The sequence below is a fragment of the Rhamphochromis longiceps genome, linkage group LG13, assembly GCF_057381845.1.
Source record: "Rhamphochromis longiceps isolate RC_006_pf linkage group LG13, R_longiceps_female_GT1.1, whole genome shotgun sequence".
NCBI lineage: Eukaryota > Metazoa > Chordata > Actinopteri > Cichliformes > Cichlidae > Rhamphochromis > Rhamphochromis longiceps.
Genome location: NC_140569.1, coordinates 23441160 through 23468821, shown reverse-complemented (window position 1 = coordinate 23468821; position 27662 = coordinate 23441160). Strand labels below are relative to the sequence as shown.

Sequence of the window (27662 nt, the reverse complement as noted above, 5' to 3'; positions counted from 1 at the left end):
CACATTTCTCAACAACACTTCATCCTAACCACTTCACTCTTGGTGGGTGCACTACAAGGAACCCAAAGAATTGCAGTGTCGAGTTTGAAGTCTGGATCAAAGTTGTCTTTTCCTTGTTTTTGTACTTTCATAACTACTGCAGTCATGTGCGGCATTTAGGGAACAGCTGTAAATTAAATTCCAGCTGCCAATCAAAAAAATGTAACGTAAATTTCTGTAATGATGCCGTCGCAGGCACGGAGGAGATGGACTGGACACCAGTGTTACTACCGTCTGCTTGGATTTAAAGTTTTTATATATGGCTCACGAACCATCTGATGCTGGCAGCTGCCACGAAAAGAGACGACTTTTGTCTGTTTATCCATTTTATTACCAACCTGTCAATTTAACCAGCCAAGTCTTGAAATTATTAACATCTTACCCAGTATACCCTGAAAATTTTGAGACGGCTGAGCCTCCACACATCTGCAACATCGCAAGACAATTACTCCCCCCAAAACACGATCTTCACTGGCCAGAATGGGTGAACCTGGACACAGAGGAAAAACAATACATTTAAGATGATTGAAAATGGCATATGTGTTTAAAAAAAGGAAAAGAAAGGTTCTCGTTAATCAATAATGTCTCATACTTTTTTCGTTTTCCAACCCTAAAACATAAAACCAAGCATAGCATGACATAATTAGGCAATACACAACCTTTGATGTACGAGCAACAAAACTTTCCAATCCAATTCTCTCCCTTTATATCCAAATTATACAAATTGAAATAATTACATCAGTTTTATCAGGATTTAACCCAGAAATAGTGAATAACAGGTAGTGTCATTTTAACTCTACATACTGTATGTACTGTTATAACACAAGGCTTCCTTTTAAGATCTAAATAATGCTCAAATATGTTTCAGCTGACTTTAATAACACATAAAGAAAGGGCCGTTCTTGCTCCCTGACTAAATTCCAGGAGAGACAAACTTCAATGAGGTGTTGTATATACAGAAAAACTTGGACGCGGCCATTAGCCTAGCGCAATAAAAGAAGAAAGGGCTCGGTTTGGAAAAAAACAATCTATAAACAGCTATAGCATGACTTGAAATGTCTCAACACAGCAATGAGCAAAGGAAAACAGGACTATTTGGTGCAACTGATATAAATATTGTTGTGTCTGCATACCATTGTTCTTTTGTTGCATTTCACTCAGATTTTGGTTCCATGTCGTAATGTTCCCTTCACTCTATAAAACACTGTGTGTGTGTGTGTGTGTGTCTGTGTTTGTGTAGCTTGGACAGCGTTCACACACAAGAACAGATATTTGTTCTACATTTTCAAAAAGGCAAAATATTCCATCAAAAACTCCATTATTTAGCCTGCAGCAAGAATTTAACAATAAATAAACAGAAATGAACATTTTTGAAATATCACCCCATTCGATATGTACTTGGCAGGTGTGTCTATGGCACTACAATCTTTTATTAGCATTAAACCAAAATATTTTTTTAAAGTGTTTAAAAGTGTTTTATTCTGTAGACCAGCGGACCGGTACCGGTCCAGGGCCTGGGGGTTGGGGACCGCTGCTATAGACTGAATCACCTGACATTGCCGTGTTCTATCTACGGTTTTGTGTAAAGGTTTTGAGCCACCATCATGTTTTAAATATGGCTGTAAAACACAAAACTCACTCTCCCTTTTCTGACACTTCATACACTGAACCAGAAATGTAACATTTCATAAGACCTGTTATCACTGATTTTCAGTCCACTTCTTGCAGATTTTCAGTTTTTCTCCCCGTTTCCCTTCATTAAGAATGGCTTCTTGACAACCACCCTTCCACTGAGACAATTTCTGATGAGGCTTTGGTGAACAGTAGATGGATCAGCTGTTAGTCAGATGTATCCCTCAGGTCCTGTGTCAGGTCTGTGTTGGATTTTTTCCTGTTTCTTACTTTCAGATGCTGTTCATTTGCTATAGATACTGTTTTTTTAGACCTGCCACTTCTTTTGTCTTTCTTTTCACTTTTCTTTTGTAACCCACTTGACGAGTTTCATCAAAATTTTTAACGGCACACTGCACACAACGCTGAGATATGCCAAGGTTTGGGTATATAACCCTTTGGAAATTACCTTTTTGGTACAAAAAAAAAAACTTTTTTATGCCTGTTAAACTATGTTAGATTTGGGATTTTGCATCTATTCAACTAAAGAAATGGGAACAAATGATGTGTTTTTGCCCAAAAATACTATTTAAAATTGCTCATCCCTTAATAACTTCCATGGCTTAACAAACAAACAAAACATTCCTCTGAAAATGGTCACATACAAGAACAAAGAGAGTGAAAAATCAGGATCTTAACCTTAACCAGGCAACATTTTAAAAATGCAAAAAAATGCAAATCAAAATCAAACCGCAGTGTCCAGGGCGAAAGTCCTGTTTGATCCATTTATCCAACAGGAACATGCTGAGTTTGTCATTGTCCCACTGCTGCATAAATCACATTTTTGTATTTGACACAAACCTATGACATCTTAACAATGCAACGGGTAAATTGCCATGACTGTACAGAAGCAACATTAATATGATGTTGTGGCAATATTAATAACATAACAACATTCCTGTCTCATTCCTACTGTTAACATGCGTTCTGCAAAGACAGGATTTGCGCAGCTTTGTTTGAATAAATTGAGACGGACGAAGCCAAATCGAGACGGACTTCTAAAGAAGGCCGGAACAAGGCAGAAACCACCACATGTTTCCATATGTCCTTTTTCCCTCTGCTCTGAACTATCCCAGTGGTCATTCACAGGCACAGCAAACACGGTTAACAAGGCTTTCAAAAACTGACCACTTCTGAGAATAAGTCAAAAAACTAAAAAAAAGCTCTTCATATAAACCTATAAACTTTCAACAAAACAAGCATGTCTTCCAAAATTATCTGTGGCTGTCAGCTATGATGTGTGCACCATTTGAAGGCCCTTTTTAAACAGTGAAAAGGAACCATAAATCAAAAGCTGTCTCTGATTCTATAATTTCCAACGTTTCCAGTTGTTCTCTCATTTCTTATGTTATGCAACATCTGTTTGTATAATTCTCTCCACGTGTTTCTCACAAACACGTTCTTGGCTGACAAATCTGTGTGTATGGAAAAGAGCGGTAATCAGGCTACATGTGTGTGACTCACTGATGAACTTGTTTTGCATAGCCTCCAGCAGGGCTTGGTGGGCATCTTCAGACTGCATGGCAGCAGAGCATTCCCGTGCCAGCATGGTGCGAATCAGATGCTCCCCGCAGCCTGGCAAAAGACACAAAATGACACACATAATAAACAGAGTTAACTTTTAGAGACTTTTGGCACATCTAGACTAAACAACTTCCTTTCAAATCCAAAGCACGTGAAAGTCTTAAAAAAAGTCTTTTAAAACTTGTAAAAAAAAATATCTTTATTTATTATTAGATTATATTATTTATCTGGTTATTAGGTATATAATGGAAGCTATTCTAAATATCAAAGGGTTAAGTTTTGTTTATTGAGTTCAAATAAAAATAAAAATGATAATGCAATCCTTTGGCATATTCTCACAAGTGTAATTAGGCAGTTTTTATTTCAGGTAATACTGAAATCACTTCTAAAGTACAGCTGCCTTGCTCATGGGTACACTGACAGTGATTACAAAGAGAGGGTTTTTGTTTCAGTTTTCCCTGCCTTGATCCCAGCTAGTTTTGGAGCTTTAAAACTGCCAAACACCCAGTATTAATTCCCCCTCTGTAAATCCTGTGCTGTAGCTGGCTCCCGGCACAACTGCAGGGTGTGCAGAGAGCCATACTTACTTCTATCGTCATGACACATTCACGCATCATTTTTATTTAAACAGGTTTAGAATTTCTATGTTACTGTAATATGCATTTTTAGAAACAAGATTTTACAAGTTTGTCTAAGGAAAAGAAACTATTTTTGATCAGATCACTGTTTAATATTTATAAAAGCAGTGTAGTGACTGCATGTACAACTAAATAGAAATAATAATAATAATAATTTTAGAGTACACAGAAATAAAACTGCAGTATAGAGGTTGTTTGCTATAAGAAAAACCTAACCCCGCTAACCCTGCTAGCTCCAATTGATTGTGGTAGCCACCTGAATCTGTCTGATGTGCTTCCTTCATGGTGCATGCGGTAAATACTCCAAGGAGAGAAACAAAGCATTTTGTTAAGAATTCAGGGAAACCAGGAACCATAAAAGCATGGGCAGCCTGCTCAGTCTCTCACATTACCTTCGACCACTTCCAAGTCAAAACATAGCAGGTGTGCCTTTTTATATCAGAGATAATATGCTACTTATTCCTTAAAGAGCAAACATTAAATCCAACATATTGCTGTTTTTAAGGAAAAGACAGTTGCTGAATGCAAACTGCATGCTTACAATAAAGCCTTTCTCACATGTAAAGTTTGCACGTACCGGAGAACAAGACAAAAAAATCTTAAATTGTAAACAAAACACATCTGGCAAAGGCTCCTGTGAAAACCCATAAAGACTGAAGAATATGGCCTCATTGTTTCTGTAAACACAAATGAAGGCCCCATAAAAAACAGGTAACTACAACAGAACTGAATGCAGGTCAGTAACTGTGGAGAACAAACGCCCGGAGCAATTTGAAGTCCTTTTTTTAAGGCAAGTAGAAAACTGTATTGGCAATGTACTGTGCCTTTTGTGCTGTGTTTACCATAAACCCCCACGAGTCTAAAGGGAACTGGATATTATGGCAGCGCAAACACAGTTGAATTAGGACGGCAGAAAGAAACCTAAAGCAGCAACTCACCAGGAAAAAACCCCCCAAAAAGACCAACAAATGTGGACACAGTATGTGACAGCCGACAGCGGCACGAGTAAACAGTAAACTTTGTGAGTTGTTGTCTCGCTGGCCGCAGCAAAGTAAAGGCCAGATGAAGCAATAAAACAAAGACACACATGAGCCGCATATTACAAAACTGACTACAGTGGAAGAGGTGGGAAGGAGAGAGGGCGGGTGCGTGGACGGGCAATGTGTTGGTGTGGTGGAGGGAAGAAAGGGACATTCGGGGTGAGGATCACACTCCTTGTGTCAGAATGGAAATGACTCTTTCTGTTTCTTTTTGATGGAAACATCTTTCATGTTAGGAAATGAAAGACAGGTGTTGTACTGGAACACACGTTATGCTCTCTGAACCCATACGGCTCGCTCCTTTTTTTCACTCACTTCAAAGACAAAGCCACAATATAGGAAGACAGGGTGAGAATGCACACAGCGCAAATATCAAACATGCAGCCTACACTTGATCTTCTTGGATAATTAATGAACAACAGACCACTACCACAACAGTTGTCATATACTGCTTGTTTAATGTAAGAAATGCTGAACAGAGCTGCTGAAATGTATCCGGCCTATCACCTTTAACCTACAGACGGCAAGCAAATGACAGATCCTCACCAAACCAGACTGGATGAAAAAGCATAAAGTCCTTAGCATGTCTTAAAATTAGTTAAATACACTTTCAGATGAACAACAACACATGAAACTTGTCAAATGTCTTTATTCATTTAACAAAAATGACGCCAAAAGCATTTGTGAAAAACTAAGTAAATTGTTACTGCTTCTATAGGAATTAAGGTAGTGTGACACCTCTATAAAAGCAAAAGTTTTGGTAATTTGCTGGTCTGGAGCATTCAGGTGCATGTTAGCTCAATGCCAAGGAGGAAAGACATCAGCCATTATCTTAGAGAAGCAGCTGTTGCTCCCTATCAATCTGGGAAGGGTTATAAGGCCATTTCCAAACAATTTAAAGTCCATCAATTCTACAGTGAGAAAGTTTATTTACAAGTGGAAAACATTTGTGCCGATCTTCCCAGCAAATTTACCCCAAGGTCAAACCAAACTGCAAAAGCCCCAATGAAGCTACATCTCGGACTCTAGAGGCCTCGGTTAGTATGTTAAATGTTAAAGTTCATAGCAATAAAATTAGGAAAAAAATTGAATAAGTGTGGCTTTGCAGAAGAAAGTCTCTTCTCTCTAAAAACACTGTGGCAACACAGTTTAGATCTGAACAAAGACTTTTGGAATGATGTTCTTTGGACAGAACGAGACCAAGACGTCTGGACTTAATGCACAGCACCACATTTAGCAATAACCAAACGACGGTTATGATTTTGGCTATTTGCAGTCTTTGAGTCAACCATGAACTCTTCTGTATATCAAAGTATCTGGAGTCAAAGTGAGGCCATCTGTCCAACAGCTAAAACTTAACCCAAATTGGATATTGTGAGAAAACAGTGATTCCAAACACAGCAGCAAATCTACAACAGAACGGCTGAAAAAGAAAAGAATCAAGATGTTGCAATGGACCAGTCAAAGTCTGAACCTCAACCTGAATTAAATACTGTGCAAAGACCTTAAAAAAACAGTGGGAATGTCTGAAAAGCGTAAAAAGTGGCCAAAATGATCTCTACAACGATAAGAGACACTGATAAAAACAAACAGAAAATGATTACTTATAAGTTACTAAGTTATTGCTGCTAAAGGTGGTTCTACAAGATACCAAATCATTTTGTGTGCGTGTGTTTTTCACACACTGCTTCTGCATTTTGGCTTCATTTTTGTTAAATAAAAAATGACCCTGTGTGTGTATGTCATGGTTTGCAATTTATTTGATGTTGTATTTAAATAATTTTAGACCTGATAACCTGATAAGGACCAAATGATTTTTTTAAATTATATGCTGATAGAGAAAACCTCGAAAAAGCATTCATTTTCACATGACTGTTTGCTCCAATAAAAACCACAAGACAGCTAATAATTTAAGTGAAATGTTCTAGATAACTGCAGAACTAACCACCCAAATCATAAATTCTAGGGCTTGTGGACAGCAGAAAGCATATTAGGCCATCCTGAACTACAATAATGATGTCAAGTAAAAGTCCTGTCGAGTGCTGCTCGACCACATAGTTTTTTGTTTGTTTTTTTGTTGTTGTTTTTTTTTTGGGGGGGGGGGGGGCATTTGTTTTTAGTTTTATTTAGATTTTTATATTATACATGTACTCTAAGTAAAAGCTAAGTAAAAGTACATGAAATGCAGAAGTTGATACTTGATTTAACTGCCAACTATTATACCAGTCAAGTTATGATCCAAATCTGGACAAGTACACTTTACAAATTCACCATTTTAACACTGCAATGCCCTTCCAGCAGCTCTCCTTCAATCATATCTACAACAGGTGTCCCATGTCACAAGTCACTGAAAATCCAAAGAGCTCTGCAATGCACCTGGCGTGCAGCTGACTAACACAGAGTAGAGAAAGATGACTCAATCAGTTGAGGAAGTGACTGATGAGAAATCACTCAGCGGGAACAGTTGAAGGTCATCGGAAAGTATTATCAGGCTTTTTGAAGCCTGACTCGCTCGGACTGATTCATATCATCCTCAACAACAAAAGAGAGGCTAATAGTGAACCCAGAGTGAACAGAGTGGAAACAAACACACACAAACACACACAACTGTAAAAGTGGATTACAGAGAATGTGCTGGTTTACCTGAGGTACTCACTGCTGTAGAGTAAGAGTTCATATGACAGGCATTTTCAGCCCAGCAGCCACATCCATAGTGAGCAGCCTGAGAAATGGAAAACAAAAAAGACATCTTAGATGAAAAGGATTATTGCTTTTGCCTTGAAATAAGCAGAATAATTTCTTAAAGAGTAACTTTGGTTACTGGTTGGTTATAGCAGACTTATTTATATTTGCACATCTTTAACTAAAGCAGCATGCCAGGCTTTCTAGCTCTATTGCTCTGAGCTTCAGGTTTTCCTAACACTACAAGTGATAATTAGGTTGAGGCAGTAAATCCCACTGATTCATTCATTCTGTTCAGCCTCAACTGTTACATGGCTGTTTTTTCCCGTAAAGCTGCTTTTAATAGAAAATGACAACTTCCTTTGTTTCCTCGAAGTAAAAGTTCTTCTTCAAAGAAAAGTTTTGAATTAACATTAAGTAGAGCCCAGACCACTAGTTGTTATTTTTGACTATCTCCATTAAAAAGTAAAATTTCAGCTCTGTTAATTACAGGCAGCAATGGGAGAAATACAAGAAAGGGAACCAAACTCTGGGGGTCTTTACTGGCAACCGCTGCTTCCTGAAAAAGTCCAATCTGCTGCCCTTAACCCTTCATAAGGTGCACTGATCAGTTAGACTTATGGCCACTAGAGGGGATCAAAACTCACGTAACACACAACCCTGGCACACTGTTTTCCTCCTATGATTTTAGTGGATAGTGAGTTAACAAAGAACATACTGCAGACGCGCCACCTCTCTACTGATAACACATTTCTGGTCAAGTCTAAAAAGCCCAGGGTGATTTTTTGCACTCCAACTCTATCCTTTTTGACTTTCCTCCAAAAGCAGGTTACATTTAAAGAGCATGTCCTTAATGGTTGCTGAGCTTTCAGTTTCATTATACCCAGATTCCCCACCAACTATGGGATTGGAATCTAATGCAAAAGCTAATATACAACTCTTTTTTAGCTCTGCTTTGGTCCCCACCAAAGTCGCCCAAAAATATCTGCGTTTAACGGTTGGAATTCTTTTAACAGCTTGCAGCAAATTTGAAGCAAAAATGACACTTTTTTTCAAGCAACACTGTTCTTCAGACAAAAAAAAACACATAAGCATGGAAAATTGACTGATTACAAAAAAATTAAACAAAAGCTGCAGAAACACACTGATGTCAAAAAGAGGAAAAAGTCTCTATATGTTCACTGGCAAAACTATAGTACTGCTCTGTTGTCGTTTTTGGACAACTAAGAACAGACCACTGGGAATAACGTGACCTAGGTAGAGAAAAACAAAGAGTGAGGTTTTTTTTGGCCACAGTGAGAGGAGACATGTTCGGCACAGAGCAAAGACAGACTTTCAAAAAGAAGAACTACATGCCAGCTGTAAAACATCGTGGTGTGAATGTGCTTTGATGCCCTTGGGACTGGACAGCTTGCAGGCATCGGTTTTACTATAAACCAGCATCGTATCAAAGAGTGCTTGAAGATAATGTGAGACCATCTGTTCAAAAGTTGAAGTTAAAGCAAAGCTGGCTCTTCTAACAGAATAATGATCATAAGGGGTCTAACAGATTCACTGAGAAATGGGTCAAAAAAGAAGAAATAGAAGGTTATGCAAACACCATCAAAGTCCAGATTTGAATCCCAATGAATTGGATGATTTTAAACAGGCACTACTTGCAAAAAAAACAAAAAAACAAACAAACAAACAATAAAAACAAAATCTCTTCCAACTAAATGTTGAAAAAAAAATTGGTGGTAAAATTACTTACAACAATATCAATGACCAGTGGACATTTATGGAGAATTGAAGGAGGCACACTAGCTTTGAGACCAAGATTTACCCCTCCACGGAAGAATGTTACATTACAGCTTTTCAGCCTTTTTTTATATTAGTATATCACCTTTATTTGAAGAAAAGAAGTCTGTATTAAAGAAGAGGAAAATGTTTGCCTGTTAAAGTCAAACAGGCATACGTCCATCCATTCTCTCCTGCTTAGCCTTGTCAGGGGCGCAATGGGGGGGATGGAGCCCATCCCAGCTACCATACGGTGAGAGGCAGGTTACACCCTGCACAGGTTGCCAGTCTGTCGCAGGGCTAACACAAGAGACAGACAACCATTCACACTCACATTCACACCTATGGACAATTTAGAAATACCAATTAACCTAACCCCACTAACTACATGTCTTTGGGAGGAAGCCCGAGTGCCTGGAGAGAATCCACGCAAACACGGGGAGAACATGCAAACTAAAAACAAACATTTCCAATGGATTTACTGACTTGCCACACATGAAACTGAAATTATCCCCAAGCCAGAGGCCCATAATTTGGAGCAAAAAATAATAATAATTCTCCCTCTTTTAGACGGCAATAATTTGGATACGGACAGACATCTTTTGAGCTTCAATTACAGGCAGCAGCATAACATTAGCATTAAACGCAAACAGTATGTAGGTGCACAGTGCACTTATTTTGTTCTCTAAATAGAGCCCTGTATGCACGACATAGAAACGATATCTCACAATGTTGAAATATTTCACTACAGAAGAAATGATGTCTATAGTAATAACTGCATCAAATATAATTTTAGTTATCATTTAATTGAGTTACATTAAACATTTATTTAAAGACATTATCTGGACAAAGATATTGTAATAAAAAGAAGGAAAGGGCTTCATTACCTGGCCAACCCTGCCGGGATGTTTCATAGCCAAGCCTCCACTGGACACTGCTGCAGCTACATTCCCCTCCAGGTCCACAACAACAGCTCCAACTGTGTCGAGGCACCCTGAGCCATTTCCCTATATGACAGTAAAGGAAAAGAGTCACATGAACTGCAAAAAAGGAGCTAAGAAATTCAAAAGGACATCTTCAAATGACAATTTTAAGTAACTATAACTATAAGAGGTGGCAAAATGAAAAAACAAAAAAACATCACCTTCTGAACTTGAGATGTTAACTTTTGACTAACAATCACACTAGTAGGTGAAGGAACCTCTGTATGCATCTGTTTGCTTGTACCGTCTTCACAACTATTCATTAATTCGCACCTCTTAAGTCCAGTCCTGAAGAAGTGACAGTGTCAATGAGCTGTTCTCCTATTTTTTGTTAAAAACTGTTTTCTATTAGGCTTTTTTAACCACCATTTCAGTAAATATTAGCACCTTGCAATAATGTGTTTTTAGGGCACGGCATAAAATGACCTAGGCTACACTTCCCTGCACATGTTGTGTTATCCACCAACACTCGTAAACTAACAAGCGTTTAGAAAACACATCAACAAATTTTAGCACCGCAGTAAAAGAATTTATAGGAAAAAAAATGAAAATGGAATATCACTACACTGTGCATGCTGGCAATAGTGCTAAACTCAAGTAAATGCTATCATTAGTGGGTAACAGCTGCCTACTTGTCTATTTTAAAAGGGAACTGACTCCAAAATTAAGACAGCACTGCATGAAAATATGAACCACTCTTTCTTCACATTTCATAAAGATGTGCTGCTGGAATTCCAGTCCTCTGTTTTCTTCCTTGATTGCAGTTTGCTTTGGAAGTGACTTCCTTGTGAACCATCATGAGTCAGACTGCATGACAAATGAACTTCTACAGGGCAAATGTGCAAACTGGCATTATTACACATGATCACAACCCAGCTTCTACCAGAAACTGAAGATTACACCTTGGACTAAAAAGACAACAGTTAAAAAAAACCAACAATGGATCAGCTTGTCTCCTCTGCTTTCAGCTCTCCTAAATCACCCCTGGGACCTGAGCTCCAGAGGCCAAAAAGATCCAAGGCCAGCTATTTTCAAATGCTACAGACACCATCCTGTCATACATGATCAGTGTATTTGAACCCCACAGTAAATGACGACCGTAACACTTGTGAACATCTTTGGAAAAATAACACTTAATCTCGCCATGAGGACGCAGGTACCAACCCTGGAAAGATTTTACTGGCTGGCAAAAAGACAGAGCCATAAAGAAAAGGCCTTGCATGTAAATTAAAACCAGGCTGCAATAACATTCTTTTCTGAGATCCCTCTCTCATAAGTCATTCTTGATACATAATGTTATTTCCTATTAGCTGATTTTACATGTCAGTGGCAGAGGAAACATTAAAGATGAGGTAAAGTATATTAAAATTCTCAACATGGACCGTCCCCATCAGAGTACAAGCTATTTCCAGATCAGCTTTAACTGCACCAAATGGCCACTTATTAATCTTAAGTGTTTGTCATATGTAAGTTTTAAATAAACATAGCAGACAGATGAAAACTGGGTGACTCAATCTTTCAACTCTAATTAAGCAAACTAGCTATTTGACATAAAAATCAATCACCGAATCAAACGCCATTTGATCACGGCTAAGTCAACAAACAGCTGGTCCTAGATGTTAGTCTTTCATTTAATGGATATATCATTAATAAAGACGATTGATGTAACTGAACTAAATAAACCACAATAGAATTCAAAAACAGATCCAATGAAGCAAATCAGGCTGTGTCTGTTTACACGTTTTACTCCATTTAACACAAATCACATCTGAACCAAGATAAACTTTCCCACCCTCTTCTGTGCTGCTTCCTCTGCTCGTGAGTTTGGAGCAGAGGGAGTTAGCGTTTCAGCTCATCATGAGGCCACCCTTCAGCTGTGCTCCTAGGAGCCCTGAAAGTCAGCACTAACTCTCAACAATCTTTCCTGGAAATGTCCACACAGCTGTCTCGTAATGCAATTGTCTTTGATGCCCCGGGAAGAACATGAGAACTGAGAAAATGTATCTTTGTGTCAGGCATGAACAGCCCTTTTCAAAAACCGCCACAAATTCCCTATCAGACTGAAATCTGAGCTTTGACTCGGACGCCCCGCAACATTCACTTTGTCTTTAAACCACTTCCATGTAGCTTTCGCAGTGTGCTTCAAGAGACTGACTTGGTGAGAAACAGATCTTCTGCAAAGTAGCAGTTCTCTTGCAGACTGAGTCTGAATGTCCTCCAGGATTTCCCTTTTATTCTCTACCTTTAGAAGCCTTCCAGGGCCTGCTGCTGAGAAGCATCCCCACATCATGATGCTTCACGATGGGGTGGCGTGTTTGCAGACGTGTTTGGTGTTTGGTGTTTGGTGTCAGCATTGAGTCTGATGCCCGCAAAACTCTTTCTTAGACAACCCCTTCTGTTCTTCCACTTGACTTTTGAGTCTCCCACATGCCTCTGGGTAAACTTTAATTCAGACTGGCTTTGTTTGTGCTGCTGTCCCATTAGAACCTGGGCAACAGGTTCAGAGCAGTCACAGGTGTCTTAGTGGCATCTCACATTTGTCTCCTCCTTGTTAATCAGTTTATGACGACACATGCCATATATCCTCCGCTTCTTAAAGAACTCCTTCTTTAACTGCATTTTCTCAGAGCTGCTTGGAGTGTTTTATTTTCATGGTGTTATTGTAGCCAGGAATGCCAATTAACCTATGCCTGGACAGTCCAGATACAGATGTCTATATTCTACAATCACATGAGACACATTCAGTGTACTCAGGTTACCTCCATTTAACTAATTGTGAGACTGCTAGCACCAACTGGCTGGATCTCAGTTGAAATAGGTCAGTCACTTTAAAGGGGGTGAAAATATTCAGTTATTTTACATCATGTGTTTTTAATAAATTAAAGAGGTGTTTTTGTAAATTCTCATAAAAAACAAAAAAGCCAAATTATAATGACCATTATTTTTTTTTAATGAACAAAAGGGGAAAAATCTAAATAGGTAAACAGCTTTTATAGGAACTGTATATCTTATTGCATAACCTTTAATAACCTGAGTTTCTGACCACATCAATCACCACCAAAAACACACACCAAGTGGAGTCGTCATATGTGGAGTCATGCTGATTTCTAATTAAACCATTTAAGACTCAACTTTCTGCCGATATAATAATCACATGCACTTTTTTCTTGTCGTTTCTGCCCTTTCTAGCCTTTGTTAGTCTGAAGGTTTGGGTTTATCACATTAGGTTTCATTCCAGCGCACAGTCCGAGTACTGCTTGCTCTGTTCAATGCTACAAACAGCTCCAAGTATATTGATTAGATGTTGCCTTTATAAGTTTATTTAACAGTTCTAGCTGCTACATTTTTCAAATGTCTTATAAAATTCAGAATTATTCAGAAGGAATTTTGTGGATATGTGGCTGTTATCCCACTTTTGAAAGCTTTTATTTTGTTAAACTGCTACTTTTCTCTTACTTTTCCATCTGTCTTATTTTTTAAAGTCCCTGTTCCTTCCTGCCATCACTTTAAAACTGCTAGTGCTAAAGTCTGTATAACCTTGTTATTATAATGAATGCTACTTGTTCAGAGCATTTTGTTTGACATAAATGGTAAAACAGTCAAATCTGTGGAATGAAGAAAAGACAATTTGATTGCTGAGAGGAAAAACTACCTGAATAAAAGCAAACTATCCATGCTGACTGTTAGAATGGATATAACACAGCTGAGAAAGAATATACTTACTACTGTTAAAATTTTAACTGACAACATATCACTCACGTTTTCACTTGATTGTCGTCTTTTCTTTGTCTGATTATGTCCTGTGTCCATTTTCTCTGCCAGCTCCATCTTTCGCTTGTTCCTCTTGTATGCAGATAAACTGAACTCTGGGTGTGACAAAATAGTTTTTTTTTTCCTGCATCCACAGAAATTCAACCATGTTTTTCTAGATATTTTTAAATGCAAGTATTTTGGGGTCACTTTATAACTGCGGTTAATTCGCGTCTTGGATAATTTATGTTTGCGAATCAGTGCAAAAGTACTTACTGGTGGCCATTTTATCTGAAGGGCATGGCGGTATTCCATGGCTGACAGCCCAATCATGTGCTCCCCGCCCCACTAAAAAGCTGAGAAAACAACAATTAAATTAGGGGTGGACACCATCACATTAACGCAAAGTTATTCATTAACCGCAATAATCACCAGGGTGGTATTCTGCCAGCTGAAAGTTTCCCTTTCTGTGCTTCACTCAGCAGACGGTTTGCAACCATTACTGGGTTCTTTATACCTGAAAGAAGAAGAATTTTTACAGGGCTTGCAGTTCACAGTAAGTGATGGTATTACTGTGTGAATAAATCAAGACACCAAAACTATTTTTTTTTAAACATCATATATCATTGTGACCCTTGAGGCAAATCAATAAAAAGACTAAACAGATTAGAAGATGAATATATACATTTTTACTTTGTAACATATTTTTGTTTTGTAATCGTCACACATGTAGAGCTATGAATTCTGAATCTCTTTCAGCCCATTTAAACTCATTTTTTCAGAATTCCGAGACTTTATAAAAAGCACATGTTGGCTAGCTAAGCCAAATGCTTAACATGATGCAGACCTGGCTAAAAAAAACAAAACAATCTGTTGTATTTTGGACTGCATGGTAAGTGTCAGTTTTCACACCTTATCTGTTGTTTGGAGTTCTTGCAAAAGCAGAAAAAAAAGGAAGGGGAAAAAAAAAGCATTTGCTGAAAGCCTTAAAGAAAAACACAGAATACAGTGATTGTATTAACATTAACATATTAAAAACACTTCCTGGTTGCCCTTCATCTAAAAAAAAAAAAAAAATGAGGTGATCCCACACTGGAATGATTAATGGTGCCAGCGGTTTTTAAATAGTAGAAAAGTCTGTCAGGAAAATATGACCTAGATTCTTGTCTTACTGTCAATATGTCCAGGTGACTGAAGTGCATGTAGCACAATAATGTATGAGTATTATGCAAGTATCACCACACATGTAGTAACTCACCACTAAGAGCTCCTACGGCGCCAAAATGCAGAGACTTTCCATCCATGATACTTGCATCACACTCAATTTCCCCTGACAAATTAAGGTTGGAGCCCATGCCAGCATTTGTGAAAGGAGAGTCCTAAGGACAATTAAAAGAACAGAGTCCAGAATAAGACAGTGCCTGTCATGAACCGTTTTGTCAGTGTGAATATGATGAAGAAAAATTTTTCTTTTTTTTTTAATTTTAACCACAAAAGAAAGCTTCATTCTTTGTTTTTTTATGATCTTCAGTTGGTCATTGTAAGTCTATGTCACTTTGTCAAATCGTTCAGATTTAGCATGTTTACCACAGAGAAGGTTAGGCAACAACACTTACAAACACACGGATACTTTCAAAACAGATCTGCTAAAGGAAAACTGCTACAATGATCAACCAAAAACCAACAATCAAAGAAAGATAATTAGCACCACTTTAAGTGTTATGAACCAAAAACCGCTGTTGTGAAACTTCTTTCTGTGACACAATAGCAATCAGACCCTGGGACACGCACACTGTTATTACTCTGCTGACTGTACATTTTGTGAGATTCTGGGGAAATGAGAATGATAAAGCAGACGCCTGTGTTTTTTCATACCATCCAATTATGATTTGTTTTTGAGGCCAATTCAGTGATTTCATTCTAGATTTACTTCTTAATTGCCTGCTTTCTAAGGAATTTCTTATGTATTCAGTTTCGCAAAGACAAAAAGGGTACGTCTATCTCAGCTAGCATGGAAAGCTTACAAAAAATAATTTTTTAAATCAGAAAATAACAAGTATGTAATATGAAATATGGACACATCAAGAGGAAAGTGTTTCATTAAGAGTCAGCTCATTTGGCCAAAGGACTGATGAGCTTATGCTGTGGCAAGACGGCCATTATCAATCATTCCATTCACAATTCACAAGAATCGCTACTCCTTTTACAGTATTGGTCAGAACTTGCACACAGTGGGTCTTCATCCAAACTGTACTCGAGGTTAAGTCCAGCAATTTGTAACTGCTGTTTCTGTCTTATGATGCACAGAAACTCTTCAAATAAACCATTCCTTTGCAAATGATCAGTTTGCAAAGGAAACAACTGCTCTTTCAAGATTTCTTTTAAATAAAAGGAAGGTTAGAAAGCAGCCTATAATTTGCTAAGAGAGCTAAAGTAATAACTTCAACTATTGTTGCCTTAAAAGCCTATAGTTCAGTTCATAAATACATTTATTCCAGACAGGCTGTGCTCAATTTTTAGAGGAAGTTTAACAAATAAATAATGCAAAATAAAAATACAGTTTTTAATATTTTGCCAGTTATTCAAAAACAGTCAGTACAGTTTGTGTAGCCACACTTCATTTATATAGAATAGCTGCTCTGAGCCTTAAAAGCACTCACTCTGTAAGACTGTCTTTCACTGAAGCTCCAATCAAAGGCTTTCAAATGGATTTGAGAACAGCCCAAAAGACCATTATTTGAATGCATATAATGTATATTTATTAAGCTATATATCGTTAGCTTCATAGCATAATTGCCTAAGTCATTTGACTAAGTCAATGACTTAGGCACTTATGCTATGAAGCTAACGATATACATTCTGCTTATTTTAGCTTTTTGTTTTACTACTTTAAAAAAAGCTTTTCTTCAAGTATATCTTAACTTCATCTTAATGGAGGATTGCCACAGCCAGCAAAGATTATGGTTATCTTGAATAATGCAAACTTGTATTACTGTTTAAAGAAAGTATTATCCAGACACTGTCAGTAAGACTGGGGGTTTATTTTAGTCCCTATTCAACACAAAAAGGTCCAGTTAGCTCATCCTCAGTGGTAGCACTTCATACCATCACACTTTACGCTTTAAAGTGCTGCCCTGCGGATATTAGTGATCCAAACTGGAGCCCATCCGTCTGGTCCATCAAGACTCACTTTCTTGCCATCTGACCATAAAATCTTTTAAAAGAAAATCTGTCGCTGGGTATTTCTTGGCCAGGTCTTACTAGTGTACTTCAAGTTACGAATTTTATTTAGTGGCAGTTGTGTTTCACCCTTCTTTCATTGGCCACATCTCCAAACACTTGAAACTTTGTACTTTCTCAACACTCCAGGGAGGGTATATTTCAAGAGTAAGGTGGCAGTCAAATACGTTCCCAGTGGACTTATTTAAAATTTGTCTTCTCCTGCCATTTTCTTGACACTGTTGTTAGTCTCAATAAGCATTTATTTGTGCAGTGGTCACCCCTCAATAGTCTGACTATTTCAAGAACCTGAAAGGCAAACCATTCCAGTGATCTGGGATTTCAAAGTTAACTTGTTTTTAAGGTGTATCTGGGACATAACATACTTGTAGATCTCGTGTAACTGAAAACTGTGTCAATATAAGTTAATTTTCTATCATCTGGATCAGAACCAACCAACCTCAAGTTCAACTAGTGCTGCAGCCACTGCCTCCACGGCAAGTGCCCCAGCTTTGAGCTGGTCAACAGCCTGCAAAAGAAACAAAACAGGTTTATAGTGAAAAACAGTAAATATATAACTAAACTCAGTTCATATGAACAATAATGTCAGTTATTTATATGAGCAAGACATTTTTTAATATCCCTGAAGCACCCAACTTAAAGCAATTATCAAATACACTTTGAATATAACCTAAAGAGATACAAAAAACTCTCTACATTAACAGGTTTAGGTAAAAAGAGGCATAAAGGATGTAAACATTAGATTAAAAAGACTCACAACTTGTCTAAAAGTCACATTGCTTCAAAACTGGCAAAACTATGTTTTCACAATTCATGTTTTACTACTTAAAGAAACTATTAGGAATTTCATAATGGAACATTATAACACATCACTCTTTCTAATCTAAGTGTGTGTGACAATATCTCTGTCACATGACACATCATTTTCGTTTGATGAAGAATGCGTTTGATTAGATAAATGCTGTTTTTCACTTTGCCCCCGTAAAATCAATCAAAAGATACACGTCTGTCTGTGTATGAGAGGAAAAGAACTCAGACAGAATGCTAAAATCTTTTAACAAGGAAAGAAATTATCATTGGCATACAAGCAAAAGACTCATTTTCAAAGGGAACTGTTTCTGCATCCTGTTGAAACAAGCTTCTTATGCATCTACCGCTTTATTGTATTGCTTTGTTGTAACAGTGCTGGAAATAACCTGGGGCTCAATATTAAGGATGGAAGCACAATAAATAAAACTCAACATAAGTAAAAGAGGGTGCTTTAGAATGCAAAACAACAAAGGCTTTCCCACTGTAAAATGAAATTAACACAGGCAAATAAAAACTGGAATGATTCTGTATGAGTACTACAGTCAAAACACAGAAAAATATGCGGAGACAGGTGCTCTGAGAGACTCCCCATCTGACCAGAGAGAAACTGAGCAAACAAAAAATCCCAATAAATTGATTTTTAGGATGAAATGCTAAAAGTTTGGTAAACAATCTCAAACAGAAAACAACTAAGTCTATCTCTACATAAAGTAAATTAAGAGTAGAAAACCAGTAGTAAAAAAAAATTGACTCTAAGGTGTTAACAAAATATGACTACCAACATATTTATTTACAGTTTAAAGTAAATGTGCATGCAAATTAGGTCATTCTTTATAAAAAGCTACCTCAAATTATGGTCCATGTTGAGGTTATCTGTAATCAGCTAGTATTTTGCAGAATAGTGCCAAGTTATTTAGACAGAAGAAATACATTTACTAACATTGAACTGATTATGGGTAGCATAGCAAGTTTGCAGTTTGCTATAGCAGGCATAAAGGTAAACTTACTCGCTGGCAGGCTCTTTTGCATACATGCTTGTACTCCTTGGCCTTAGATTCTGAATGGTATCCTGCACCTAAAAGTAAATCGTTAAAGAAAAAGAACAAAAGAGGCTTTAAAAATACCATAGACGACCCCCTAAAACCAGGAAATACTTTTGAGAAAAGAGAAAATGTGAGCAGGTGTTTTGTGAATATCATACAACAAAAATATACTTGCATTTATATTTGTGCTTGATTCTGCCTGCTAATTATGGTATATATAGTTACCTGCATGCACTAAAACAAAGCCACCAACGCCATTTGGCTTTTGACTCTTGCTTGATTCCTGTTTTTTGGCCCATGAGTTGGTCAGTGGAGAGGAGGGCTGCTTCTCTTCAGCAGAATTCATTAGACTTTCCATAACCCCCGCATAATTTGTCAAGCCTATCATTGCCTATCACACAGTGGTAAGAAAATCATTTTCATCGCATACCTGGAAGAGGAAAGGACATTGTCATTCTTGTATACCTCTTGTATACCAGCAAAGTAGCTCTAAACTACACAGATTTCCCATTGACTTAAAACTATAATTTCACGTGCACTGTATTCTTTTTAATGTTACTGTTTGCACATTTACAAAAAACAATCAACTTCGGGGATCATCCTGAATCGTCAGGGGCCAGAGGTGGATAAAAAAAAAACACATTTCATGCACCCATTCTCACCCATGACATCACTCATCTCGTTAACGTTCACGTTATCAATAACTTTCAAAACAGTCGTTTCACTTAATGCAAAGCATGCCACTTTATGATTTGCGTTGTTTTATAATAAAGAGGCGTTATTCCGTTTGTGTTACGTGCACGGTTGATAAGAAGGACACTGCAGGCAAATAAGTTACTTCGAGTCAAGCTAGCAGTCTTGTGTTTTGCTTGTTAGCTCGCTAACACACCAATAAAACAATCCTTACTTACAACGTGCCCTTCTTTCCTGTAAGCGACACGACTGTCTGCTAATCACGACGTTCACCTGGCATATGTCTTACAGGCAAAAACGTAGCATGAATCAAACTGAGACAAACTTTACTGTCAGACAGTTTCACTCTGTGCTATCCACGGCTAGCTAGTTAGCTAAAGGACACAAGTGCTTCCTGGTTCAGATACACGTTGCTAAGGAAGTACGTTCAGCGCAAACATTGGTACACGTGGATGAGACTCACTTTTAGAGGAATAAAGAGTAAACGCTGGTACTGATGTTGGCAACTTTGTGACAGCTTTAAAATAAAGGAAAATAAGGTCATCGCTGAATGCTTTTTTAAATTAATTTGACGTCAATATTTTTTATCATTTGAAAAGCAAGAGCAATTTCAGTTCATTTAGTCTCTCATGCAATTCAGAAACTAATGTTAAAACGAATTATTCTAATTCTCGCATGCGTTAACGTCCGCAACCTATGGTTAAGTGCCATTCACTCACCTGATTAGTTTTTGTGTATTATTATATTGTTGTTTTTGTTGTTATTTGCCCATGTTATGTGCTTTTTCAGAATCTACCACTTCAGAAATACATAGATGAAGGAACTCTGTTATATCTTTGAGGTACTTACTTGAAAAATCATCGGATTTCCTTTAATTACAATACTGCAGAGCGTCTGGTTAAGGAAGAAGTTCATAACAATGTTGGTGTTGTTCCCCTATGAACTGATGTCCTTATAGTTTCTGCTGATGTATAATAAAGCTTAGTGGCATGAATACTGATGCAGTATTTCCCTTCCATGATAATACTTGAATAAAGTATATACAGTAGCTGACCTGCTTTAAGGGTCTGTGCACATATTGTAGCCCTGGACAAATCAGTGTTTTATTTCAGTCAAACTGATTAATTAAATAATAAATTACATCTAAGAAGAAATTGAGGTATTTACAACCTGTTATCACAGTTGTCAGCAATATTACTTCTACAAACTTTTAGTTTGTAAACTGAGATAATAGGACAAACAGTTTTTTTTGACTGAGTAATAACAGCTCAGCAGTCTTGTTAATGTGTTCGTGTCACTAGCTCAGCATTTACATGTCCCTGTGGTCATCGTAATAATAATACCTTTAGACCAAGTTGTAAAGACAGTTGCCTACAAACATTAAGGAAATGAGAGTCTTACATGTTCTTCTACAATAGATTTCTCCCTTTATGGGTTAAACTCTGTGTGAAAAAATCTGAGAACATGAACAGAACTAAGCACTTTGTCTTGGATTATAATGTGGTTACACAAAAACTGCAAAATGGAATTCTTTTAAAAATAAAAAGGCACACAATTATATAACTGTGACAGGCCTTGTCTAAATGTGGTTATGGAGCATTGCTGTATGGAATCCTCTCTTTCTTTTCTTTCACTTAGCATCAAATGTCCAAGAACAGAAGGCAGATTGTAAAGCTCCATGGGACAAATTCATAATTTGTGCCATTTTGTAAAATGAAAAATGACTTGACGTGACCCGATTTCACCTCTCTTGCTGTGTTTCCTGGCCTTCAAAAGTACCAGAATTGTTACTGGCATTGTTGAGGTTCTTCAGTCTTCTTATATAACTTGAGTGTTTTGCAAGACACCAGACTGTTGAAAACTTTTAATCAACAACCCTTTTCTGCTCAAGGTTTTTACTGCAACGTTTAGTCCCACAGCATCCAAAGCCAGTTACACATGTTTTTCTCAAGAGCATTACTGGGGAGTTTCCTGGGGAGGTTGAGGAAAGAATGGGATGTCCATCTTGAACATTTTCTGCTGAGCCTGTCAGGCAGCTGATAATTAAACCACTGAGAGAAGCATTCAGTTCTTGCCTCACTGTGAAGAATGACTCAGTGTTGCTGTAGACACAGACAATTACAGCATCCGTGACTACAATTAGCTCTTTAAATTTCCAGGCCAGGAACTCTCCAGTCATTTTCCTCTTCCCTCTTTCTTCTTGGTCGACACAAGAACTGCAATGTAAATAAAATATGCTCCATGCACATGTTGAACGTTTGCAAAGATTGTTGCTGAGACAAAACTAATACTGTCTGAAGAAACGAAAAATCGTTAAAAAAATTCACCATAAATGTAGCAAAACTATTTTTATCTAAATCAAATTAGTTACACTTATTCTGTGCTTTGCCATAAGACCCATTCATTACTAACACAGACTTTTATATTTACGGCGCAGCAGAAGTTCTAGAGTTGGACCAAAATGAAGCACATTCTCTAATCATAATGTGAACTGTAATGTTATTTGCTTTGGATCACGTTAACAGAGATGAAAGAGTGCTGCTGACCAATTAATGGAAAGAGGGCTGGGGCCAGGGTGCACAGTGCCAAAGAGGGGCCATTCAGGCTTTAGAGGGTTGCTTTAGTATTGCATACCATCAAATCTCTGTGGAAACTTCTGCTAGCTGTTGTTAATGGTGTGCAGAGGGAAAATGCCAGTAAATTTCATTTTAATAGACATGATATCTGCCATGACCACACAGACTGGAGATAAGATTCATCTGATGCCTTCTCCACTTCGTTATCTTGACCCAGGTCACAAAGAACAGACTTTGTTAGTCTTTGAATCGCGTTGTACTAGGTTTATCCAGAAGAGCAAAAATGGAACAGAAAGATAGTGAATTTGAGTTGTATAAAAACAGCCCCGATGCAACAGTTCGATGAGACTTACATCATGTTTTGTATTCATTAAAGAAAAACACAAAGAAGCAAAAGTTTGAAATGCTTTGGCGCTATTGTACTGAAAGAAAAAAAGAAAATGGGGAGAAATAACTCAACTCTCTGTGACCAGCATTCTCCTGGAAAGAAAAGCTTTGATACAAAGAAGTTTGGAAGCATCTTGTGTCCTTTTTTTAAAAAAACATCTGAGCATCTCTCCACGCTAAATCTAATCAGCATGAGTTCAGCCAGCGATCAAGATGAAATCCCTGCTGCTCTGAGTAGGCAGAAAGCAGGCGGGTTCTGGTATGAAGAGACATGCTGGATATGGGTTTTATTAAATAAAGTAAAATAAACAGTCATAGTCATTGCAACATATTTTTCTAAAGTTACAACCCACAAGAATTCTGCATGAAAAGAACACTTGCAGTGTGATGCTTATTTAATCCAACCTCGAAACCACGCAAGGGATGAGGGCTGTGCACATTACCAATCAGCAAACAGCTCACATAATCATTCTAGTTACATTTTTAATCAGGACTAACTCAGGAGCAAAAGCAAGTGGGAAAAAAAAGTTAATTAGGTGATTCAAATTTATAATTCTGAGATACTTTGAGATATATTATATGTATAAAAGCTAGTGTATTGCTGCAAACGGGATAGTTTTATAAATGGGGCTTAATAAGCGATCTGCATGTTCTACATTAGGGAGAGGCAATGAGTAATAATGAAAATCTTGGCAACATTTTAAAATTTTTCTATTCCTTTAATCAGCTCTCTGGAAAGTTACAAGAAAAGAATCTACAGCTACTTGAATTACTGACGTGAAATGTATGCCAGCTAGTCAAGTTGAGGTTTACATCCATGTTTGCCCAAATCTGTGTAATACACTGTATGACATGGAAGAAATTAAATAGGCAGCCTTTAAAAATTACTGTCACCTACTTAGTTTCTGAACAAATCTGATATTTAATCAGTCTCTTGCTCTGTTCCTGAGCACACTGTCCTGGTATTGAACACTGGCTAGAAAAGTGGGGCTTTTATCTTGTTCTGGGTTTTGTTTTGTTTTTTGTTGGTCTTTTTTTTTTCTTTGTATGTTTCTTTTGCATAATGATGTAATGCAAACTTTCACATTTGGATGTGAAATGTCATTACTTTTTCATTTATTCTTTTAGACATTTATGTGGAATGTTTTCATAATTTAGTCCACAAAAACTTGATTTTATTGCCAAAAATTTGCTTTGTGAGGTCACAGCAACCTTTGGCAACCAAAATCTAATCGTATGCCACGGAGCTGAAGTTAAAGTTCGTGGAAAATTTGAAGAAACTCCCTCTGAGCAAGTGTTTTGGTGAAACCTCTAAATATTTAATGAATTACATTGAGTCAAATAATAGTCTGCATCAACTACAGTTTGATTTTCAGCCTCATTATTCCACAGAGACTGCACATGCTTTTTTACTAAACAACTTAACTCATCAGTATAAAAAGGTGATGTAGGTGCTGTCTATCTGGAGATTAAAAAGGCAACTGATACATTAAATCAGCACATTCTTATCTTCAGACTTTCTAAGGTTACATAACTTGACAAAACCTTAGAACTGCTTAAATCTTATCTTTCTTATTGGGAAATATGTGTTATTAATGAAAAATTAATCTTTTCTAATCTCTAAGGCAGGTGTTCCACAAGGACCTGTTCTCGGCACACTTCTTTTTTATACTAATCAGGCATAACATTAGAACTACTTGACTAATATTGTGTTGGTCCCCCTTTTAATGCCAAAACAGTCCCAAATGGTTGTGGGACTGACACCACTAGATCCCCAAAGTTGTGCTTATAGTATCTGGAATCAAAATGTCCTTTAAGTTGTGAAGTGGGGCCTCAATGGATCAAACTTGTTTGTCCAGTGCATTCCAGAGATGCTTGGTTAAATTGAGATCTGGGGGATTTGGGGGCCAAGTCAACATCTCAAATTTATTGTGCTCTTCAAACCATTTCTGAACTACTGGACTGTTTTTACTTTGTGGCAGGGTGCATAATACTTCTAAAAGAGGCTACCGTCATCAGGAAATACCATTTCCATGAAAGGGTTCATGTGGTCTGCGACATTGCTTAGGTAGGTGATGTGTGCCAAAGTAACAGGACCCAATGTTTCCCAGCAGAACATTACCCAAAGCAACACATTGCTCCGCTACCTTGTCTTCTTCGTGTGGAGCATCCTAGTGTCAGATGTTCCCCAGTGAAGTGACGCACACACACCTGGCCCTCTATGTAGTGTAAAATAAAATGGGATTCATCAGATCATACCTCGGTAGTCCAGTTCTTGTACCCAAGTGCGGACACTGTGAACGAGCTTTTATTTGCAGTGGGGACAGAAAACAAACAAAAGTGGAACATTACAAAAACTACACTAAACAAAGACCTAAACGAGGAGGCAGCTACAAAAGTAACATAAAGGAATCAAAAACCTGAGAGAAGACGTAGAACACGGCACATGAATGGCTTGGATGAAGAACTTGGAGAAAGGACATGGATGATATGCAAACAATCTGACAACAAACAGAGGAAGACAAAGGGCCTAAATACACAGGGGGATAATGAGGGAATGGGAAACAGGATGGAAACACACCTGGGAGAAATCAAACATGACTAGACAAAGGGGAAGCAAAACTAAAAACATTAACAAAGGACACAGGACTATCAAAGTAAAGCAGGAAACATAACAAAGGCACAGAGACACGGACTTTACTCTGACACAAGGAAACAGAGGGAACATGGATCACAGGTAAAGCACAGAAATCAAGAGACTAGAAATTCTACATAATAATGAAAGCAAATCCTATTAATAATTCAAAACACAAAACACTGGGTCACCGACCCACGACCATGAGATCCAGTCTTTATGATTGCCTATTTTTCCATAATGTTATGCCTCTCGGTGTATATGAATGATTTTCCACTGTCGTGCTTTAGTAGGTTTTCAAATATATGCTGATGATAAAGTGATATATCAGGAAAAAAATGCCTTGTCTGTCTTCTTGCAACTGTTTTATCATTTGCATTGCTTGGTAGCATAGCTTGAAAAGTGTTGTCTTACACTGAACATCAAGGAAACTGTGTCAGTTTGCTTTCCCTCCAGGGCTCACTGCTTAAAAGAGGTCTATGAGCCTACTAGCACATTGAGGCTACTGTTGTGATTTGGCAATTTATAAATAAAATTGAATTGAATTGAACTAAAGGTGAATTTATAGATTATTGGGCAATTAAAAAAACAGGATTCAAGTAAAAAATCTTGATCTCATTTTAGAATTCAAAATTGGAAAAACATATTGAAAAGGTGACCAAAGTAGCAAAAACAAACATACATTTAAAACTTTTAGAGACAGTTTATCGTTTCATTACTCTTAAGTCTCAGCTGATGAAATATAATCCAATAAATAAAATTTTGGATAAAAAAATCTATAAGGGTGCACCATTGCAATGTGCTTAAGAAACTAAAAATGTGAAGTTTTGACAGTTTATCACATTTACTAGTCTAAAGTTAATATATAAATATTTATATAATATTTGTCACTGATTCTGTTCATAATTTGTATGAACAGAATTTCTAGCCAAGTGGTGGAAGGCTCAGAATCTTGTCTCTGCTTTTTGTAGATAATGTCGTTCTGCTGGCTTCATCAGGTAGTGGACTCCAGTTTGCAATGTTGCAGTTCCCAGCTGAGTGTAAAGTGGTGCGAATGAGAATCAGCACCTCCAAATCTGAGGCCATGGTCCTCGCAAAAGGAAAAGTCCGGAAAAGGATGGAGTACCCAATACAGGTTAGGGACGAATTGATCCCCAAGGTGGAGGAGTTTAAGTATCTCGGGGTCTTATTTACGAGTGACGGGAGAAGGGAGCGGGAGATCACGAGACAGATTGGTACTGCAGCTGCAGTGATGTGGATGCTGTACTGGTCTATCATGCTGAACAGAGTGCTGAGTGTAAAAGTGAAGCTCTCAATTTACTGGTCAATCTACGTCATTCCCCTTCCCAATGGTTACGAGCTCTGGGTAGTGACTGAAAAGAACAAGATCACAGATACTAGCGCCGGTAATGATCTTTCTCTGAAGGGTCTCTTCCTTAGAGATAGGGTAACAAATTTGGCCATCCAGGAGGGCCTCAAAGTAAGGAGCCAGTTGAGATTGTTCGGGCATCTGACAGGGATCCCTCCTAGGCGCCTCCTGAGTGGGGTGTTCTGGGCACGTGCCTGGGATGAGACCCCAGGGCAGACCCAGGACATGATGGAGAGACTAAATCTCTCTGCTGAACTGGGAACGCCTTGGTGTTCCCCCAGATAAGCTAGAGGAAGTAGCTGGGGAGATGGAGGTCTGAGCTTCTCTGCTAGGCTGTTGCCCCCGCGAACCAGCCCTTGATAAGCAGGAGAAAATGGATAGATGGTTCCATAAGTGTTCAGGGACCATATGGCTCCTCTTAAAGTTCTGGGTTCAGCAACATGCAGAACAGATCTTAGATTAAGACTAAACAATCAAGGTCCTACATAAATATATACCTACAGTACATAGAGGTTTTTTGTTTCAGATGAGCAGAGACTATCATAACACATAATAGTTAATATGGTCAGACAAATGCTTGATTGATCAGGTAGGATGGAGAAGGAAAAAAAAGCCAATACATGCATTATTTATGTAGTCTAGGGACACATTAAGACATTATCTAAGGCTTTCAGAGCTGTGTCCTGTAACCCTGTTAAAGTCCCTTGCAAGATATGGAAATTTATGGAAAAACACCAGATAAGGGAAGGCATCTAGAAAAAGCTTCAGTGGGCCAGCTGCACAGAGGCTTAAACCTTGTTTTCCGC

General features: G+C 37.8%; 1 protein-coding gene across 4 annotated transcripts in view; it reads right to left on the bottom strand.

The window, feature by feature from the left end:
• The window catches only part of tasp1 (taspase, threonine aspartase, 1), a 29623-nt gene extending 9343 nt beyond the window's left edge, over positions 1-20280 (bottom strand). For 2 of the 4 annotated variants that reach the window (XR_014914373.1, XM_085428550.1), the window contains exons 1-12: positions 20108-20280; positions 19423-19626; positions 19161-19241; positions 17783-17851; positions 15362-15482; positions 14536-14620; positions 14380-14459; positions 14113-14219; positions 10258-10377; positions 7556-7634; positions 3175-3285; positions 422-529 (exon numbers count right to left, since the gene is read on the bottom strand). Coding sequence is in view for 3 of the 4 variants with exons in the window: in XM_085428550.1 (XP_085284676.1) it covers positions 422-529; positions 3175-3285; positions 7556-7634; positions 10258-10377; positions 14113-14219; positions 14380-14459; positions 14536-14620; positions 15362-15482; positions 17783-17851; positions 19161-19241; positions 19423-19584 (1123 nt within the window). In the remaining variant the exon portion in view is untranslated. Of the gene's footprint in view, positions 1-421; positions 530-3174; positions 3286-7555; positions 7635-10257; positions 10378-14112; positions 14220-14379; positions 14460-14535; positions 14621-15361; positions 15483-17782; positions 17852-19160; positions 19242-19421; positions 19627-20103 lie in introns of all 4 variants that reach the window. The other 2 variants (XM_085428551.1, XM_085428552.1) reach the window with 2 other exon arrangements.
• Between the last annotated feature and the right edge of the window lie 7382 nt (positions 20281-27662).